General features: G+C 33.6%; 2 protein-coding genes across 5 annotated transcripts in view; both read left to right on the top strand.

Annotated features, from left to right (window-relative positions):
* The first annotated feature begins 382 nt into the window (after window positions 1-382).
* LOC128678350 (uncharacterized protein) lies at window positions 383-7,738 on the top strand. Of its 3 annotated transcripts, XM_053759818.1 has the most exons (6): window positions 383-546; window positions 1,239-1,365; window positions 3,457-3,571; window positions 4,506-5,323; window positions 5,715-5,904; window positions 6,037-7,738. In XM_053759818.1, the coding sequence occupies exons 2-6, from the start codon at window positions 1,290-1,292 to the stop codon at window positions 7,181-7,183; spliced, it is 2,346 nt and encodes a 781-aa protein (XP_053615793.1). In that variant the 5' UTR covers window positions 383-546; window positions 1,239-1,289; the 3' UTR covers window positions 7,184-7,738. The 3 variants fall into 3 exon arrangements, with proteins under 3 accessions (XP_053615793.1, XP_053615794.1, XP_053615795.1); XM_053759819.1 differs by lacking the exon at window positions 383-546 and having other exon boundaries at window positions 1,234-1,365; XM_053759820.1 differs by lacking the exons at window positions 383-546; window positions 1,239-1,365 and adding an exon at window positions 2,677-2,731.
* A 3,588-nt stretch (window positions 7,739-11,326) lies between these two features.
* The window catches only part of form3 (formin 3), a 94,281-nt gene continuing 84,835 nt past the window's right edge, over window positions 11,327-20,772 (top strand). For both annotated transcript variants that reach the window (XM_053759420.1, XM_053759419.1), the window contains exon 1: window positions 11,327-11,513. The gene's annotated coding sequence lies outside the window, so the exon portion shown is untranslated. The remainder of the gene's footprint in view (window positions 11,514-20,772) is intronic.

Raw genomic sequence — 20,772 nt, 5'->3', positions numbered from 1 at the left:
GCCGGACAAGTCGCAAAACTAGTCGAACGACTCCGTTGACCGTGGCCGTTGCAGTTGCAACAGTGATAATTATCGTGATAAGATTCGATACTTTCCTACCTACTCTGTTTAGGATTCGATTCGGGTTTAGTTCTTGTTGGATCTTTTTCTTTTCCGACTGGTGTCAGATTTTATTCAATTCGCCTAAAGGCAACTCACATGACTTTCACAAGTATCCACCGCCATCTAGCGGCAAGCGGTTGCATACACACAAGTGAACTTAAACTGTCAACTAGTGTGCAGGTTTTCTCAGTATGTTAGTTGAAGTCCCTATAGCTTGCTATATGTGGAACTATGTATCACAGATCGGGCGCGTTGATGTTGTCAGCGACTGTTGCGCCGACGCCAGCCGCGTCCGCAAGATTTCTTTCGTGGCGCGATCTCTAGTTTTCCACACATTGTAGTATGCTATCAAGAGTTTTACAATCTCTATGTCTTGTTGTGTGATAACACACACATTGTCTCAAATATTCTAACATTTCCTGAAAATACATTGTTGTTTTCATGGTAAGTATATGCTAATTTAACCTTGCAACGGAATTACTGTGTATTAAAGCTGAATATACTATTATATTTCATTTTTCTAACATAATATTGAAAATAAACCTGATGCAAAGAAAAGTGACAAATGAGAGCATACTACCAAAACCTAGGTACCTACTTACAGATATTTTTATATCCTTTCTGGTAAAATTGATTCTTTTTTTTTGTTGATCTATGGATCACAGTCATGATCCAACAAATGTATCGTGTCCAGGGACGTGCCACAACTATTTCACTAGCAATTAATAACATTCCCAAAGAGAATTGTCATCAGGCACCAGGCCAGTCGGGAAATAAATGCAATGTAACATTATTTTTATTATTTAAAACAAATACACGCATACTTAAAAAGCTGTAGATATATTAATACGACGATTATATAACAATACAAATGGTATATTTAAATATTATAACTGTATGAGGCGCTACTCGATTTGCAATACCTGTAGAAGGTGACAAAGTTCGTTGTACCCTACAGTTAGTTGGCAAATAAATTAATATGAAATACAAAGCATTTTTTTAGAAATTAATATAGTAACTCGATAGCTTTTACAGAAAACATGTTCAAGTGAAACTACTTACCTAAATAAAAACAATAAGATTGCCTAATGATCATAACAGGATGCTCCTAAAATGTCTGTCATAAAACCTTATAGAGCCTAATGACATCACACAACTTTCCTCGGCCGCCGACGCGGTAATGTGAAATGATACGAATTTGCCCACATTTGAAGAAAGGAACTCTGACTGTGCGGATTGTGTGTTTTTCCTATACTTCTTCAGGCAAGTTTAATTTATTTTTGTTTTAGTTAACATAACTTTATTGGCCCTGACTAACTGCCCTCGTAATTGCTCCTGTCTCATTAGTTCCTCTCAGCACAGTAGGGCTGCATTTTGTGGCAGCTATTGTTTTGCGGCCACAAAATGTTGGAACAATTCGCCGCCTCCAATTAGAAACTCTGAACTTCATTTAAGTCAAATCTAAAAAATTGTTTTTATTAAATGCTCAATCAGATACACAGCCGTGCTGTAATGTGATAACACCGAAATAGGTTATTTTCTTTATTCGTTTCATCTTTATTTTAATGTTGTAATACCTTGTTATTTATGTTGTATTTTCCTCCCAGTCGTTAATAATGTTCAACCATCTTGACATTGTTATTTTGACAATATAATTGTATGTAGGTATATGTTCCGCGGATTTATCTTATAAACTCTTTTCTGGTAGCGCCATCTTGTTTGGTATCACTGAAGATCATCGTCATGGCTCTTCGTCACGGGACACCAGCTGAGTGGTACCCTTTTGTAGCATATTTAATGTAATATTAAATTTTTTAAATTTACCTATGTAATATTAAAATTTTGTTCATTTTCTATGATGTATATTAGTATGCTATGAATAAATTTATTTCTATATGTATTTAAATAAAAAATATTTTTAGTTTATTAAGTTAGCATTATTCATTAGCTTATTATAACCAAATTGACGACATAACTAATAACAGTTTGTCTACAATATTTACCTAGCACCTAGTACGTACTTTCACAAAACAGAATGTCATGCATATCTCTAGTAATTTCATATTTTATGAAAGTAATAATCTTGGGTCATTTTTTTGTTCTTAAATTTGCCTTATGATTTAAAATAGCAATATCGTGATTGTGCATTTTAACAACTTTTAAAGTTTCAGTAAAATATAAATAATGCCATATTGAATCTGAACTTTTTCATGTTAAATAAAATGTCATGTCAAATCATGTTGCTTGTAAAATATAGTCTATAGCAATCTTGGATAATGTACCTTTCCAATGGTCAAAGAATTTTTCAAATCGAACCGATTTGTGGATGTAGTTTCGAAGATTACCCGCCTCAAACATACAAACTCACAAAGTCACAAACTCACAAACACTTACCTACATAGTCAGTGGCTAGATATATTATTATTTTATCTATGGGCTAGATAAAATAAAAAACATGAACTTTATATTTTTTATCAAGAAATACCTAACCCAAAAAGGATACAATGGCTATTTAATTTCGGGCGTCATTTGACCCTACCTTACAAGCTGTCATTAGTCCTAAGCAAGTTTCTCACACTGTCACCATTCACAAAAAGGTTTTAATTCTTGTTGATTAGCATGCGACCAAGTAAGCAATTATTAACATATGCATTTGGGTCCAATACCAAAAATCAGGGCAGTAAGTGATTATCAAGTCGAGTTTAAGTGCATTGTGTAATGTTTTTTTTTTTATTTGTGTAACGGGGTATGTCACTTCATAACTTGGTACTTAGTTTTTGTATCTGTGGGAATTTGGACTAACGTACCTATAGCTGTAGGTACTAATTGTAATCGTAAAATAGATTTTACTTTTGAATTTATAAATGCGAAGGTTAGTTTGTTTGTTACGCTCTTCACGCCTTATCTAATCAAGCACATTTTTTGACATTTTGTATACTAGTAGTTTGTAGCTTTGGTAAACATAATTTAATTTGACGTGAAAAAGTGCCTGTGAAGGCCTAATTTCTGAATAAATGATTTGATTTGTTGTTTAAAGTATGGAGAAGGACAGAGTATCGATGGGAAATTAACGCGAGCGAAGCCGCCGGCAGAAGCTAGTATTAAATAGTAAATATACTTACTTGTGAGTTAGGAAAGTTAACAATAGACTGGTATATAATGAAAATAAGTTTTAAAAACAATTTGTAATATAACAATGACGTGGGTATCATTATACCGAAATATGAACACAACAAGACAAGAAAAAAAACAATGCAACTAATTTAAGTTTCAGGTTACAATTTTATTTGGTATCAAAATAATTTCTATTGTATTTATTTAACATTAAAAGAACTTGAATATTAAATGTTTCAGGACCAATGATAGATATGAGTCACATCATATTGGTTTTAGTAATATTCAACTCAGTGATCGTGATAAACAGCCAAGACATTGGTAACACAACATATAATCCAGAAGAACTGTTTCTGTAAGTACCTATCATGAAAAACTTTGATGTTTTGCAAAGAAAAACGTACACACACTTATATCTAGGTACATCTATTGCAGTTAATTTATTTCTCAGTGCAAATACGTATATATACTAAAAATATTTCAGTATTCCTCAAGGGTCTTTATTGGATCTTTTGTCTATATCGACTATTAATTGACACAACAAATTAGATAAACAAAATAGTAGATAGATTTTATTATGGTACAATATGTTATTATTCAATAAAAAATAGCCTCACCTTCTTATTAATTCAGTTATTCATTGCTTGTTGAAACTCCGGTAGTTTGAACTGCGATCTTTACCTATACACATATACCAAATTTTATCAAAATTGATCTGTCTAAAAAACTTTTGGGGAATAAATTGTTTAAATAACAGTGAAAACTGCATCAAAATCCGTGACGTGGTTGAAAATAACAAAGTTTAGAGAGATACAGACGCGGAGGGAGAGTTCATATTATACTTTGTAGTAAGCAATACTTTTAATACCTATTGCACCAATTCCCACCGTCTCGCCAGCCGGAAACTTATCATGAGAATAACAAGAGACGATTTAAATAATCCTATGTGCCATGTTTTTCAAGTAATGATCACTGATCAATCAACACGTTCTGTTAGAGATGCATATATTTCGATTACCATACATGTACCGTCCAGGCTTGTAATAATTACGTGATTGTGTGTAACACTATGTTCAGAATTATATAAGCTACTTAATTAGTTTTGTTATCAAATCATCTAGATAGCAACACCTTCTAGTTGTTCTGTGTCATTTTTTTCTTATTCACTTATGTGGTAATTTAATTTGATTTAACGCGGGACATAGTCATTATCTATGGCGTGTTTTCTTTAATTTTCAATACCCAATTGAAATTATAATATAAAACGTTTATCAACCTAATAATTCCAGGAAAATCTTCAATATCAATGAAACTACAGCGGCTCGTCACACGAACTATGAATCTATCAAATTCGAAGAGGATTTTGACTCTCCAATCGATGAAAACAATAAATCATCTCATCCTATTATTTTTTATGATCAAACCAGACAAGGAACACCATTTAAATTTGAAAATGCTCTAGCTGCAACATTAAAATTTGAAGACAATCCAATAATAAATAATAGCGATGATACTCTTTATACCGAACTTACAAATATTAACGGTTTCACATTTCAAGATACAAACAATTTAGACAATTTAAAAAATCCGAAAAAGAAGCAAAGAAAAAAGCCTAAAAATCAAAACATTGACAGTCCTGCGCAAATATTTCCTGAAGATAATAGCAAAGCTCAAAGGTATCCTGGTCCTGGTCTAGAAAATAATCCACTTACTTTTAGTCATCAAACAGTATCAAATAATCGATTTAAATTCGAAAGTTATGTGATTCCAAATAATGATGAAACATCGAATATTCAACACACTAATAATTCAATTTTTACAACTCAAGATGAGAATAAAATTGAACCGAACCCACCAAAAAAGAAGCGCAGAAGACGTAGGAGAAAGCCCAGATATCATAATCAAGCTTTTAATCAAATCCAGGGATATCCTGGTTACCCAGGTCTTTATCCAGGAAATGGTCCTCAGAGATATCCAATTCAAGATCAGAATTTAGCTCAAGGGAATGCGGGTATACAAAGCAATCCACAAGGTTATCCGGGTCAATTTGGTTTTAATCCTCAAGTTCAAAATCCTTATCCAGTAAGACCCAATGGACAATACTATAGTAAGTTTAATATTCTGTGTTTCTTTTGAAATTCTATAAATTTATCAGTCAATTGTGCCCAATGAGTTAGAGTCTGGTTGTCGCCAAATTTATTAATTTTTGTAGATTTCTTGGGCTTCATTCTTCTTCCTCATCTAAGCGTTTTCCCGATTCCTTCCGCAACCGTTGAGCGTCGGAGCCTAGAGACGGCTTTGCTACTTTTTCGTCTCCCCTTCGCACTGTAGTCGGCATCTCTAGTTGTTAGACCATTGGCATGCATATCACATGTCACAGCATCATGCCATGTAAACAATTATGATAATAATAATTAGTGAAGTGATAGCCTACCTTTTTCAGGGCTTTTAGCTGCATAATATTACATTAATAAATAAACATTAATTTTGATTTTCAGAGCCACCAAGACGGCCAAAACAATCATTAGCATCTGAAGCCCTATCAGCCGTCACTGGAGCCCTGACTTCGATCGCACTGTACGACGACTACCAGTGCGTGCCGCGGCTGCTTTGTGAGGCGGCGGGGGGCGGAGCCCTGGGGTCTTCCAGTGTTCTGCAGAACGTTGCGGGTCTACAACCATTGCTCACGTAAGAATAAACTTCTATTTTATATTTAGCATGTAAAGATATCTCTTGTATTAACAAAGTAAAAATAACTTCCAATACAGCTTGTTTCAAATTTAGATTGTAGATATTTATATCATTGATCTTTAATTTCAGGTTGCTGGCAGCATACAACGGTATCAGTAGTTCTCCTTTATTCATATTCGGTCGTGCAGTCTTCTTGGGTATGACAGCTAAAGGGAACCTTGGCACTTGCCGCTACGCCTACCCTCAATGTCCTAACGATCCTGAACAACTGGTGCATTACTTGAATAACCACAACGGAGGCTTCTTCAGGTTTTTCAACGCTCCTCAACTAAATAATCCTCAGTATGGCCTGCAGAATGTTGAGCAATTCTATAATCAACTATCTCAGAACTATGGATTCTATCAAGGTCCTGATCAAGTGGGAAATCAACAAAATTATGGGTTTTATCAACCTTATACACCGAATCAACAAAATACTGGATTATATCAGCCTAATATTCCAAATAATGGAGTTTATCAACCAAATACTCCAAATCAGCAAAGTTATGGAATTTATCAACCTAATATTCCTAATCAACCGAATATTTCTCCTGTACATAACCCTAATATCCCCTCAAATCCTCAAGGTTATGGAGTCCAAGATACTAACCTTAATGATATAAGACCTCAGAGCTATGGACTTCAGAACTACGGAGCAATTTATCTTTATCAAAATAATGCCTTCAATAGATTTAAAAGTAATATCAAGAAAGATAAACAAAATAAAATAGAGAAACGGATTATTAATGGACAAGTAGATTATCAGAGTTCTGTTGATTTTAATGATAATCCAAAATGGCTGTCATCAGGATCTAATTCAAATTATGAAAGTTTTAGTAATAATAGAGGAGGTAAAAGTCTAAGATTTCCCGATGAAGAAATACATCAACAAATTACTTCGACAGCTACTCCTGATTATAACATTAGACAAGGAAAGATAATTAATTTCCCTCAAAATCAAAATGATTTGATATATGTAAACTATAACATACATACATCTACAACTCAATCGACTAATAAATATGGATTTATCCAAAATAATTATCAAGCTGAAAGTAATACTCCAAGATATCAAAATGATTTTAATTCAAATAATAAATATACTTTTGTTAATCAAAATAATAATTTGCAATATAACAAGGATGAAAGAACAGAAACTGTTTATATCATCAGAGGTAACGGTGACCCTAACCATCCAGAAATAGTTAAGCTAAAAGCAGGCGAAAAATTGCAGTAACAAGATTTCCTCAAAAGAGAAAACGTGAATAACTATAACTATACTATCATTATAAAGAAGTAAGCGTGTGTAAGTTTGTGACTTTGTGTGTTTGATGGCATAAATATAAATCAAATCAATATATATACGCAAATGGTACGATAAGTCTGCCTTTGTATGCGTCTTTTTATTTACTGCTTTCTTTGTATGTATTTTTTTTTGTACAATAAAGTGTTTACAAACAAAAACAATAATAATAATTTACACAATCAATGATTCTGAAAACTACTTCAGATTATCCACTATAGACCACAGACTACGCCAGGACATGAGGCCGTATAAAGTGCAGTGTCGTACCAATTAATTAATAAGTCGGCCTTAACTTTATTTTTGTAAGGAAGGACGTTCACCCTGTAAAATATCGTGGCGGTTTTATGACATACGACACGATTACTGTACGACCTTTTATTTCTACTAATAGACTTCATTAGAAGAAATTGCATTAGCGATAAGTCCGCCATTGCACTCATTATGTTTGAATATCTTGTAACTTATAAATTCTTTGTGAATGGTGCAATAAAGAGTTTGTCTATCTATCTATCTATATCTATCAAATCAAAAATATCATTTTCCGTCATGACCCGACCGGGGATCGAACACGGGACCTCTCGGTTCAGGGGCAAGCCCTTTACTACTGCGCCACCGAGGTCGTCATACTAATTTATTCTAAATCTTCCAAACTGTCATACAACAAAGATGTACCTAATCAAATAACCTTACATAAGACATAACAATTGAAAAACCATCCACAAAAAAGAAAGTTTACAATCTTAAACTGACTCACACAATCTCATTAAACGAAATAGCTTAAATAGTTAACGTACAAGGTATTTCTCAAGACAAATACGAACACTTACATTTAGGACAATGAATAAGCGAAGCCGCCTCACTGGAAGTTATATCGGGATTGAATTATTTTTATGTAGGTATTACGAATTGGAATTTTAGTGCGAGTCATAGTGCTACTGGGCATAATTTAACATTGTAGTAATTCTGAAAAAGACATATTTTAATGATTGACATTATAAAAACAAAAGTATGATAATTTTATTGTTTCTAGGTACTAACACAATTGCTAAAGTAATCATTTATTTATATATTTCTTGATATTTTTTAAATATTTTATTAAGAAATTAACAATTCATACGTAGCAGTAGTATTAGCATAAGTTGCAGATAATACAAATTTCGTTCTTGCTCCTGAATTTTCTTCAAGGTTAACTGCAGTGCAGCTGCTGTTAATATTTGGAAGTTGCTGTATTCTATGTATTGAATTTATTATAAAAAAATGTGCAGTGCATAAAATAGTAAGTAATTGTTGATGATGGCAGGAGATAAGGTGTCAGCATTCGATAATGAAGTGATGGAAAATAGAAAGAGGCTTGTGCCCAGTATCGGGACCTAACCACTACACAAAAATAAATATTAGCTGGACGACTACGCTCAGTCTTGTATTTTTGTCGGAGTCTCCTCCGAACACTCATGGAATTCGAGCCCCGCTGAACGATCGCTGTTCGAACATGTCTATAATATCATAATCCTTTCGAACTGATTCACTGTACTCGAACACATTTGGATGAAGATTTATGCCTTATATTTCCTTAATCGCATTTGTATGGTCCTCATTAGTTACAATTTGTCTACGTAGATATATGATCTTATCAACGACTATTATTTTTAGTACAACTCTTTCAAACAACACATTTTTATTGATCTCTCTCTCTTTCATGTGACAGTTTGATCCCGGTAATTTCCTCAGCTGTTGAGCATCCAGGCATTCCACATTTTTCGCCTGGCACGCGTATCAGGTGGTTCGCAGAGCGTATTTCGACCGCTGCGGCCGCGCTGTCATTACGAACCGTCAATTTTCTTGACCAAGGAATCATTTGAAAGACACGGGGTCTTGACGACATCAAGCCAGCTCTTCTTTAACATTTCTGCCAGATTCAGATTTATTTCCTATGTAATATGTATTTTTATTAATGATGGTGTATGAAAATCCGTCTCTCTCCGCATCTCTGATCCCACCTGTAACGCCCAAGGCTCGAAAGCCATGCAAGGAAAAACACGTTACAACTTGAAGATTTGACCCTTTTTACGGAAATTCTATTTTTGCCTATAAGCTACCTGTGCCCCTTAGTCGCCTCGTGCAACATCCACGGGAGGCTATGGAGTACGACCCTATTCTAGGGCGTAACCACATGCAAGTACGTCGATCGAATCGTACGCTGTAAACTCGCCAGCTTTCAGCGTGCGTTCGTGACATTATGCCATTTTTGGGAAAACAAGAATTTTCGCGCCAAATCACCTTGAACCTGCGGTATTTTCTTTGTCTTTTGTCTTGCTTCCGCGTCAGAAATGGGCGCAACGGACACTGCTTCTTGATAGATGAAATCATCTCCTATAACTACATAATAATTTTAACTCTTTCCGGGACACATAACGTCCACAGACGTCATCAAATAAAATGTTCAGAATGTGATACAAACAAAACTTGTCGCTCTGACACCCATTGCAGGTTTCCCTTTAGCACACAGTACGATTAGTTTTAAGTAAATTTTTGAAGTCATTATGTGATGTACTTGTATCATGCCAAGTTGAAGTTATAACAGTTCAATTTATTTTTTATCTCGTTGGGTGTCCGTAATAGTCAAACTATAGTTATGTGTGATAATTATTACCAATACATCTCTTTAATTTAACTATAGTAGTGTCCCAAAACTGCGACTTTTTATGGTTCTCACACATCTCAACAAGGTGAAAAATTGGCCATCGATTGTAGGTTAGTAAGAAAGAAAGAAAACATTTATTTGCCAAAAACATGAGTACAAATAGTCAAAATGAATTAGACCTACACGTTTTACCGAATATAGGTATGCAAATATAAATAAATAAAGAGGAGCATGCTATCCACTACAAATTTAAAACAAAAAAAGAATTATAATGTATACTAGCCCTAAATTCTATCCGAGTCTATCATTAAAGAAATCATTTAAAGTATAATAACATTTATCAGTTAATAAAGACTTGAGGTGCTTTTTAAATAGATTTAAATTTAAGCTTTTATATTGATTTGGAATTTTGTTGTAAATTTTCGGTGCCATACATACTATGCTATTACCGTACAGTATCATTATATTGTCTTCAAAAGCATTTTATTTTCATAAGAGATTTTATTTTATTTTCATTTCATTTCCCATAACTCATTCAGTAAGTGTCCAGATTTCTACTCTTGGAATGAAAACATGGTAATGTACGTAGTTGAAAAGATATAAGTTGATTATTAGTGATAGAGGTACTGCATGTGTGAGGTACTGCATGTATTTGTATGTGGAAAATAACCATTGCATCTAATTACGTGTTGGATCATAAGACAATGTTGCTTGTCTTTGTTTGATTGAAGATCGCTTAGTAAAAAATAAAGTTATCGAGTTATTTTTTACATAAGTCTGTAGGTTTCCTACTCATGATTGCCATTGTTATTTCAGCATTAATTGCTGCCTGATGCGTTTTACATTTATTATAATAATTATTTCAATATATAATGAAATGCACGTATAATGAAATTCATAAATTTTGCATGTTATCAGCATGTAGACTCAACTGGAATTAACTTTTTGTGATACCGAACCGCCTGGTTAATATCTACACTTACCTGATTCTGTTCAAGTTTTAGAATTTATAATTTTATGAAAAGTGTGTGTTTGTGTATTTCAGGAGAAAGCATGAAATGAATTTATTAATGAATTTTATTTTTACTAAGAAAACTATAACATTATTATTATAGATTTTTTCATCTCAGATTAGTGATCTTTCAATATCTTTTAATAGCTTTACGGGTCAAACGATAAAAATACCAACTTTCATAAAAACTGTTTTCATTTTTCCCATAGCATAATAGGAATCGAGTTCCCAGATTTGTAGTTTGTTTTGATCTAGTATTTGCAAGTACTGCAAAGGATTCCGAAGTATTTGAATCCGCAACCCAACCAAGGGTGAAATGTCGCACCTCCAGGATGACCACGAAGCTCCGAAGTCGATTGAAATAAGCCGCATAACATTATACTTAGCAGTGAAAGTCGAAGGACATTGCGCACCCAGTGCTAGTTCGTCGTCGCGTCGAGCGCACGTCCCTACGCGCTTCCAAATTTGAACTCCAACGAATTTACGATATATTTTTTTCTTTGTTTTTTTTTTTAATTACGCAAGTGCATGTTTTTATTATTGTGACAGTGACGTTTAGAATTTTGGCGGGTCATTGCGATTTTTTTCGTTTGACATCGATTTGACATGTAAGTTTTACTAAGTTTTATCTTTGCTTCTATGGTTCTTCTACTAGTTTACGTATTGTTTATCGAATCTATTAAATCTGATAAGATTAATTCATTTATAAACTACTATGATATACGCGTAGAAAGATTGATCGCATCGATAACTGATTACTTACGTTAATTTTGCTTTGGTAAAAACATATGTGGAAAATTTATGATCGTCAAAATTCAGGGAAATGTTTTCTTTCTCCTTCCTTTGGAGTCCTCGCGCCTATTTCGAATTTTCCCAATTTATTCAGCTGATTAGATTTAATCTTTTTTCTATTGTATCACTTAACTAGCTTTTAAGCACACAATTCATTTTATTATTCAGATTCCAAAATTTGTCATAAAATGTGAATTTAGGTACCTACCTACATTTTTATAATTTTTTAATGATGGTTATGTTTTAAAATAGTTTCATGTAAATATTGATTTTTTATTTAAACATAATATTCTTTGTTGTCACTTAGATAAATTATTTTAAATTATTTATCAGTTATGCTGTAACTTATATTTAAGTATTAAATAATTTCATCACAACCTCTTTGATCATTTTTAAATAATAATGCTATAATAGAATTATTCACAGTATGCCGTGTGCACAGATTAGAGACGAGAAGGTGAATTTACGCCACAGTGTGGTAAATACACACTTTTATCTCTTACAACACGTTCTTTGAGCAATCTCTTATCAAGTTTTATCGGATCTCTTGTTATCGTTTACTAATTAAAAGGTCGCCGCTGGATAGTTGATATCCGTGAATGTATTCATTTCATTCAAGACAAAAATAATCTCTCAACAGTTTTTGATTTTTTTACAACTATCATATTTTATCTACCACTTACTGACCTACTATATACTATTTTTTGATCGAATGTTTAATAATCATGGTACAAAGATCGACTGTTTTATAAGACTGATTAGTCAGGTCTAGGGCTACAGTAAGTTTAACATCAAATACCTAGTTATTTTTTGTGATCATACAATAAAAATATATATAAAGACATTGAAAATGACTCTAGTAAGAGCTCAGAGCTGTCAAGAATATTTTGAACAAAGAAAACTATTTTGTGATTTCTTGTGCCAGTACAATCAATATTTTTACATTTCTAAACTTTTTCATTGGTGAAAAAGTGAGATTAACTGGTTTAAATTATCCCATATTCTATGGGAATTTAAAAACATGTTTATTAATAGCAGAGTCATCTCATTAATTAAATTTAAAAAGCTAACAAATCGGACCACTTTCCATTTTCATTTCCACACAAGAAAACTCAAGCTGTTCAAAGATGTCTCTGGCCAGGTCACTCCGTACAACTGAAAGAAGGTCAGCCGACCCGTTTTGGTCGAACCCTACTAATTCCAAATACCGATCACCATTTGATACATGTACGGGTTTGAGGCTATCTCTAACTTGCCGGATTTCATCTGATCTCGAAGCAAAGGGCTTGAATTATTCATTTATATGTTGTTAACACATATCTTTGGAAGGTTTAGGGTCAATGGGTTTCTGGGATTTAATGCGCTATAAAAATGTTGCTAGTGACTTATGGTCGTCGGTTGGTATACGTCGATGATTTGAGATTTTTAGTTTTACCGACATAACGGATTGTCGCGGTTAGAATTCTCATCACTAATTGCATGGACTTGAATTCTCAGGCACAAACTACGTTTGGCCTCAAGATTTGACGAGTCAGTTCTTTAATGATAAAGGTCTTGCGAAATGACTTGAAATTGTATCCACTTTTGTTGAGCTCCTGTAAGGTTAATCGACTCAGTATTGTATAATCGAGTGAATCAAGTAATATTTTAGTGAAACACTTTTGTGTGTGGAATCTATTTTAGTTATAGAGTTACTAATATCTTTAATAAATCACATTTTGATATAATAACGATATATTACTGTTATTTATACACTAGCATGTTGCCCGCAGATCCTAGTTCCTTTTATAGTTTTAATTGACTTTGAAATAATAAAAAAACACTATATGGAGGAAAGTAGCAAAACACGTTTCAATTGCTTATTTTTATTAATCCCCGACACAAAAAGAGGGGTTTTATAAGTTTGACCCCTAAGTGTGTGTCTGTGTACCTACGTGGCACCGTAGTCCATCATTTGGATGAGGTTGTTTTTTTATTTGGTAGCAAATTTTTATGCGGTAGTTCTTAGATATTATATTCTTAGTTCAAAATCGGTTTAGCCATTCAAAAGTTGTAGCGAAATGAATATTGAAAGTCGAGGTTTTTTTTTTTAATTTGTCTAACAAATAAACTTCATGGGCATAATACGCTGCGACTGGCCTCCATAAGGTACCTTGTGGAGGGCATACTCATGTATCGTCACACATTGATATAAGGAGTTATCAAAGCAAAAATCCAATAGGCCCTCGTCGTAGGCAGCTGTGCCATTGAGACTCACGCACGTCTGACATTCGAGACACCCACAGTCGAATCATTAAGTTGTTACTATTCATGCAAGCTTCAAGTTTATGTCCCACTCGACTCGTAAAATGAAGAATTTGGGATGAAATGTTTGATTAGTTGTCTGGGAAAATAATACATTTGATTGCAGAAGTACCTAACTATAAAGGCTACCAACATTAGTTACGGACTAACAATGTTTAAACTGGGTTTCTTTCGGTATTTCCTTTCAGCAAATGGTCGTTCCGAAATATATGTAGTATTTTGAGAAATATCAAGTATATAATTTAAAATTTTAAGTGAAAAAGTGTTTGTGAAGAACTAATTCCTAAATGAATGTTATGACTAATATATGTCATTATGAGGTAAATAAATAAAAATAAATATATATATTAGGACAAATCGCACAGATTGAGCTAGCCCCAAAGTTCGAAACTTGTGTCATGGGATGATACTAACTCAACGATACTATATTTTATAACAAATACATATATAGATAAACATCCAAGACCCGGGCCAATCAGAAAAAGATCATTTTCCATCATGACCCGACCGGGGATCGAACCCGGGACCTCTCGGTTCAGTGGCAAGAACCTTACCACTGCGCCACCGAGGTCAATAATAAGCCAAAAGGTACCTAATGTGACGGGACTCAACATGTTATATCTGTATACCCACATTTGAGCAAATAAACGATATGAACGAATTAACGCTGACTTTGGTTAAGGCATCGACGATGAGCTCGGTGTTGTAGTGGTCATCGTGCCAGGTCACATCGTGGTCCCAAGTTTAATCCCAGATCTAGTCAGAATAAAAAAAAAAATCTTTTTCACATTTACCCGGGTCGTTGTTTGTCTATTAACAAATAGTGACGGGCCGGATCTTAATCTGAGTCTGCGATATTTTTCGTAGCTTTTATGAACGACTAGACGTTGCCCGATGCTTCGCTCCTGAGGGAATTTTGAGATAAAATATAGCATATAGCATCTTGGATAATATACCTTTCTAATGGCGAAAGAATTTTTGAAATCGGTTCAGTAGCTTCGGAGATTACCCGCCTCAAACATACAAACTCTTACCTCTTTATAATAATAGTACAGATATTAATAATTAGGTACATAGGTATGTAAATACTTCAAACCAAAACTAAATAAACAGCCAAATACGAGTATCAATCGCAAGCTACACCATGCTTGATAAAAGCGACAATGCAATGATTAGCGAAGATGCATCTGCTGGCGACTGTGCAGTAATTACTGCATTGCCCTTCAATCCAAACTCGGAGGCGATGGCAGAAATAGATAAACAACTGCCATACAGAGCCTTCTAGGTTGGCATTCGCCTGTTAAGCTATTAACACTAGCTTTAACTTTGGGTTCAAATCAGACGAGCGTAATTTTTACAACACGTGTTTTGCAGCAAATATCGATATAATTTTATAGTATGTAAACTCTTTATTGTTATAATGACAGGTAATGGATCACTAATTATTATTAATTATGACACATATAACTTAACTAAATAAATAAATATCTATGGACATATCACACAGAGTGAGCTAGCCCCAAAGTAAGTACGAGACTTGTGTTGTGGGTAACTCAACGATACTATGTTTTATAACATATATATATATATATATAGATAAACATCCAAGACCCAGGTCAATCTGAAAAAGATTATTTTCCATGTTGACCTGACCGGAGTTCGAACCCGGGACCTCCAGTGCAGCAGTCCGGCGTGGGACGGCCATTTAGGCCACGGAGGTCGTCGGTTAAAAAGATACCCGCTTTTTATTTATGTATGTATAAACCTGCGAGAATCAATTGTTTGAATAACAGGGTTGACTGCACTAAAATCCGTTGCGTGGTTCAAAAGAAGTAAACTTAGAAACAGACGTGCAAGGAGACTTTGTTTTATAATATGTAGTGGTATAACTCAATTGAGTATTATTTAATTCCCACTAAATATAGTTATTACGTGTACGTACAGTGACTATAGATCATATACTAGTTAAAGGCGTCATAGCGAAGGGTTTCAGTACAAATATTTGTATGTTTCGAACTTAGTGACACGTAAATAATAGCATATCTAGATGATGATATAAGATGATGATATACCTGGATGTAAAATACTTCCCTTCTTTTTTGTTAGTGTATTCAAAATACTTGTCTGTGTCAACTCGAACAAACTGACGGATTTTAATGCGGTTTTCACCAATAGATAGTGTGATTCCTTAGGAAGGTTTGGGTGTATATTTTACTAGCGGACCGTCCCAGTTTCGCTCGGATAAAACACAATAAATTATACACCTGAACCTTCTTCAGAAATCACACTAAGGGTTGGTGAAAACCGCATGAAAATCCGTGCAGTAGTTTTTGTGTTTATCGCGAACAGACAGACAGACGCGGCAAAGGATCTTGTTTTATAAGGATAATGGTTTTAACCAAGCGAAGCCGGTACGGATTATATTTAGTAGAGTTTCCTCTACATCTTAGTTAGAATACCAGAAGAAAGTGTTGACTCCGGAAGCCGCACTCCACGGAAGGTTTCGCGATCAAAAATAAAAATAACGATCGACTTTATATTAGGGTTGGCAGTGGTTAGAAATACACGAGCTGTCACTTTAGCGGTCGACGTTTTTATTTTGATTAAAAAAAAAAAAAGAAATGTCCCCTTTTTTTAAACAAAGAGAAACAAGCCTCTTTTTTATTTTATCTATTTTTATTTTGTGATCAACGGTTTATTATTATTTTATCGTTTCGACGTTTATTGTGCAAATACCTTAGCTATACATAATTTTATTTAGCCCTTTTTAAATTCTGAACAAATGCGAACATTGACACCACAGATTTTATGTAAAAACAGGAACTAAAACAATTCATCACTTAATTCATCAGAAGTACTTATAACTTATAGAAGATGGTACAGTAAACAGTACATCAACTTACCCAAATTCATTGGAAACTATCCACTATTACCGTGCCATAGAGGTTCATGCAGGGTAACTTGATGTGCTGTTAACTGTACAAGTAAAAAATATAATCTTTATTTAGATCGTCACGATACTATCTAGTCTAAATGAAAATGGGATTGTGGCAACCCTGAACGTTGTAAAGAGCCATCGCTTCCCCGCACCAAATAGATCAAAGTGTGCCCACTTTCGAAGATTAATTTTGGACTTAATTATGTTTAATAACTAACGTAATACCGCGGGTTTCGCGCGGTTTCTTATTACGACTTTGTTATGAAATATTTTTATGGTTTTATAGCATGAAAATCCGTGCAGTAGTTTTTGTGTTTATCGCGAACAGACAGACAGACGCGGCAAAGGATCTTGTTTTATAAGGATAATGGTTTTAACCAAGCGAAGCCGGTACGGATTATATTTAGTAGAGTTTCCTCTAGTTAGAATACCAGAAGAAAGTGTTGACTCCGGAAGCCGCACTCCACGGAAGGTTTCGCGATCAAAAATAAAAATAACGATCGACTTTATATTAGGGTTGGCAGTGGTTAGAAATACACGAGCTGTCACTTTATCGGTCGACGTTTTTATTTTGATTAAAAAAAAAAAAAGAAATGTCCCCTTTTTTTAAACAAAGAGAAACAAGCCTCTTTTTTATTTTATCTATTTTTATTTTGTGATCAATGGTTTATTATTATTTTATCGTTTCGACGTTTATTGTGCAAATACCTAAGTTATACATAATTTTATTTAGCCCTTTTTAAATTCTGAACAAATGCAAACATTGACACCACAGATTTTATGTAAAAACAGGAACTAAAACAATTCATCACTTAATTCATCAGAAGTACTTATAACTTATAGAAGATGGTACAGTAAACAGCACATCAACCTGCCCAAATTCATTGGAAACTATCCACTATTACCGTGCCATAGAGGTTCATGCAGGGTAACTTGATGTGCTGTTGACTGTACAAGTACAAAATATAATCTTTATTTAGATCGTCACGATACTATCTAGTCTAAATGAAAATGGGATTGTGGCAACCCTGAACGTTGTAAAGAGCCATCGCTTCCCCGCACCAAATAGATCAAAGTGTGCCCACTTTCGAAGATTAATTTTGGACTTAATTATGTTTAATAACTAACGTAATACCGCGGGTTTCGCGCGGTTTCTGATTACGACTTTGTTATGAAATATTTTTATGGTTTTATAGCGATTTCCTTTGAAGTTGATGGTCGCGGTTGCCATTGCGAGTTTCGAGAAGATTACTATATTACAAATAATGTCTAAGTGAATACGTTTTATATTTTTATATAAATATAGATTGTTACAAGATACGAAAGTGTTTCTATATAAGTAGTTTGTAGAGTTTTACTCCTTATATAACTAAAAATTCCATTTCAATAACCTCTGTTGTCTAATGTGAGCGCGTTCCCGGTTGCATTCACGGCTATGAAACTTGGAGCCCGGGTAAAAAAACGAAATAGCCTAGTCTACCGCAAAGCGTGACGTCTAAAAACACACACACAGTTTCCTATATTACAAATATTTTACCTATATTTTTTAGTGATTTTAAGATACCACTAAAAATTAAGATGTCATTTCTAAAATAGGAAATTCTATCGATTCTATTTGCCAGTGTTACGCATAATTAATTATAATTTTGTGTTGACGAACAAACACCCCGAGATGAATAGCTTAGTGCGTATATATCTAAAATTCGTTGTCTACCTAACAAAATTATTAGGGTTTTTCTGGATGATTTTTTTTATTGACAAGGAGGATCTAATTGTGAGTAATGCTAGTTGCATTAGCTAGGGCTTTGGTCGAATTTCTTCTTTTAATTTTATAGTGGCAACCCTCGTAATTTGAATTACATAATCAGACTTTTTAGATATTATTTTAAAAAGTTAAATCTTTGGTTTGGCATCTACACGGCTTAAAATGCATCCGATGGCGTCACCCAATTTTGCCACCACGATTCTATTTTCAAATTCTGGAACTGTCACACGCTTCCTGATCCAATATGGACGGTGTGATCTGACATAATGAAGAACCATTCAAAATTCAACCCTCTGTTACTAGTAGCATACTTCAAAATTGCTTATCCAGTTTTGAAATTTGAATTCCTTTTACAATTTTATATTTAGCAGTTCGTAAATTAATATTTTTATTTGTCAACCTTATGCCAATATCTTTAAGGTTGAATATAAAATGGAAGTGCATAACAAATGTTAACAGTTTTATGAACGGATGCGTTCCAGTAAGTCAAATATGTGATTCGAATGTTAAATAGTTTTTTAACTGAATCGCTCCTGCCTATTATGACAGCATTATGTATAAATACATATGTAAAATGTAATAAGTATATATAATATAGTTGTCATATTGGTTTTTCAATAAATTGCCAAAATGAAACAGTAAATAGAGCATAAATTTAGAAATAGAGTTTATTTGATAAGTAGGTAACTTTTTTCATTTTCAATGTATTATAATATAAATAACAAATTATTAAATATAATCTTAGACTAAACTTAAAAATAAACAAAATTTGGCATATTAGGTAAACTAATACTGAATATATATAAAAAATATATCCTTATATATAATTTTTTTTAAGACCAAAAAAACACTGACATTCTATATGTATACTCTATCTACGCCAAGGATATATATTTAAAGGTTTAAAGCCCACACAGATAAGGCAGCCCCATACTTCCGAAAGTACCTAATTGTCGATGGATGTTATCTATAAGCAATGAGTAAAGTTGTCTGTCTGTATAAGGCTGGTATGAGTAATCGGGGTTACTCCAAAACAGGTGTATGGTTTAGATAAATTGGTTTTCTATTGGAATGGAGTGTTGACTTCGATTCTACTTTAAGGTCACTTTTTTATACCTAAGTTGTACGAAGCAAAGATTTAAGCTTATTTATATAAGTATTAGGACAAATCACACAGATTGAGCTAGCCCCAAATTAAGTTCTAGACTTGTGTTATGGGATACTAACTCAACGATAGTATATTTTATAACAAATACATATACTAGATAAACATCCAAGACTCGAGCCAATCAGAAAAATATCATTTTCAATCATGACCCGACCGGGGATCGAACGAGCACTTTAGCACTGCGCCACCGAGGTCGTCCCATTAAAATACACATATTTGTTAATTGACGTGTTTGGAGAAAAGGCTGCGGTGAAGTTTGTCGCGCCGCTTCTTCACCTGCGCTTTGGAAGCCGGCAGTAGACTTAGTTTAAGTTAAATTTTTTGACGTCAATAAGTGATGTGTATCATCTTAAGTTGATTAAAGAATTTCGTATTTGAAATTGACAACTGAAAATTGACAAGTGACAAGTGACAATAGACAATGTCAACCTAAATATCTTAATGTATGTAACCTAAGTATCACGTAAGAATACTAATATTACAAATTTTAATGTATTTTCCGAAACTTATCGGTTGAGTTATCAATAATATACTGTACATATAGTATATTTATTTGTAGTAAAAATTATATGTTAGTGCAATATACTCGTATATTTATTTCAACATATACTTAATCAGATGCGCCACAAGTAACCCAGGAGTTTCTCAACATGTTAAAGTTATACACAAAAAGGTTAATGATAATATTAACATAACAGACACGATTATCATATAAATTTTTTGTGTTAGTGTTAAGTTTCGTTTTTAACAAGAAAAATATGTTCTTTATAATATAAATAGAAAACGAGGTGTCATTTATTTGTTTCTAATGGCACATCTAATATTATAAATGAAAGAGTAAGTTTGTTTGTTACCTCTTCACGCTCTATCTACTCAACCAATCTTCTTGATATTTTTGCA

The sequence above is a fragment of the Plodia interpunctella genome, chromosome 19 (assembly GCF_027563975.2).
Source record: "Plodia interpunctella isolate USDA-ARS_2022_Savannah chromosome 19, ilPloInte3.2, whole genome shotgun sequence".
Classification (NCBI taxonomy): domain Eukaryota; kingdom Metazoa; phylum Arthropoda; class Insecta; order Lepidoptera; family Pyralidae; genus Plodia; species Plodia interpunctella.
This window is presented reverse-complemented; position numbering and strand designations above follow the sequence as displayed.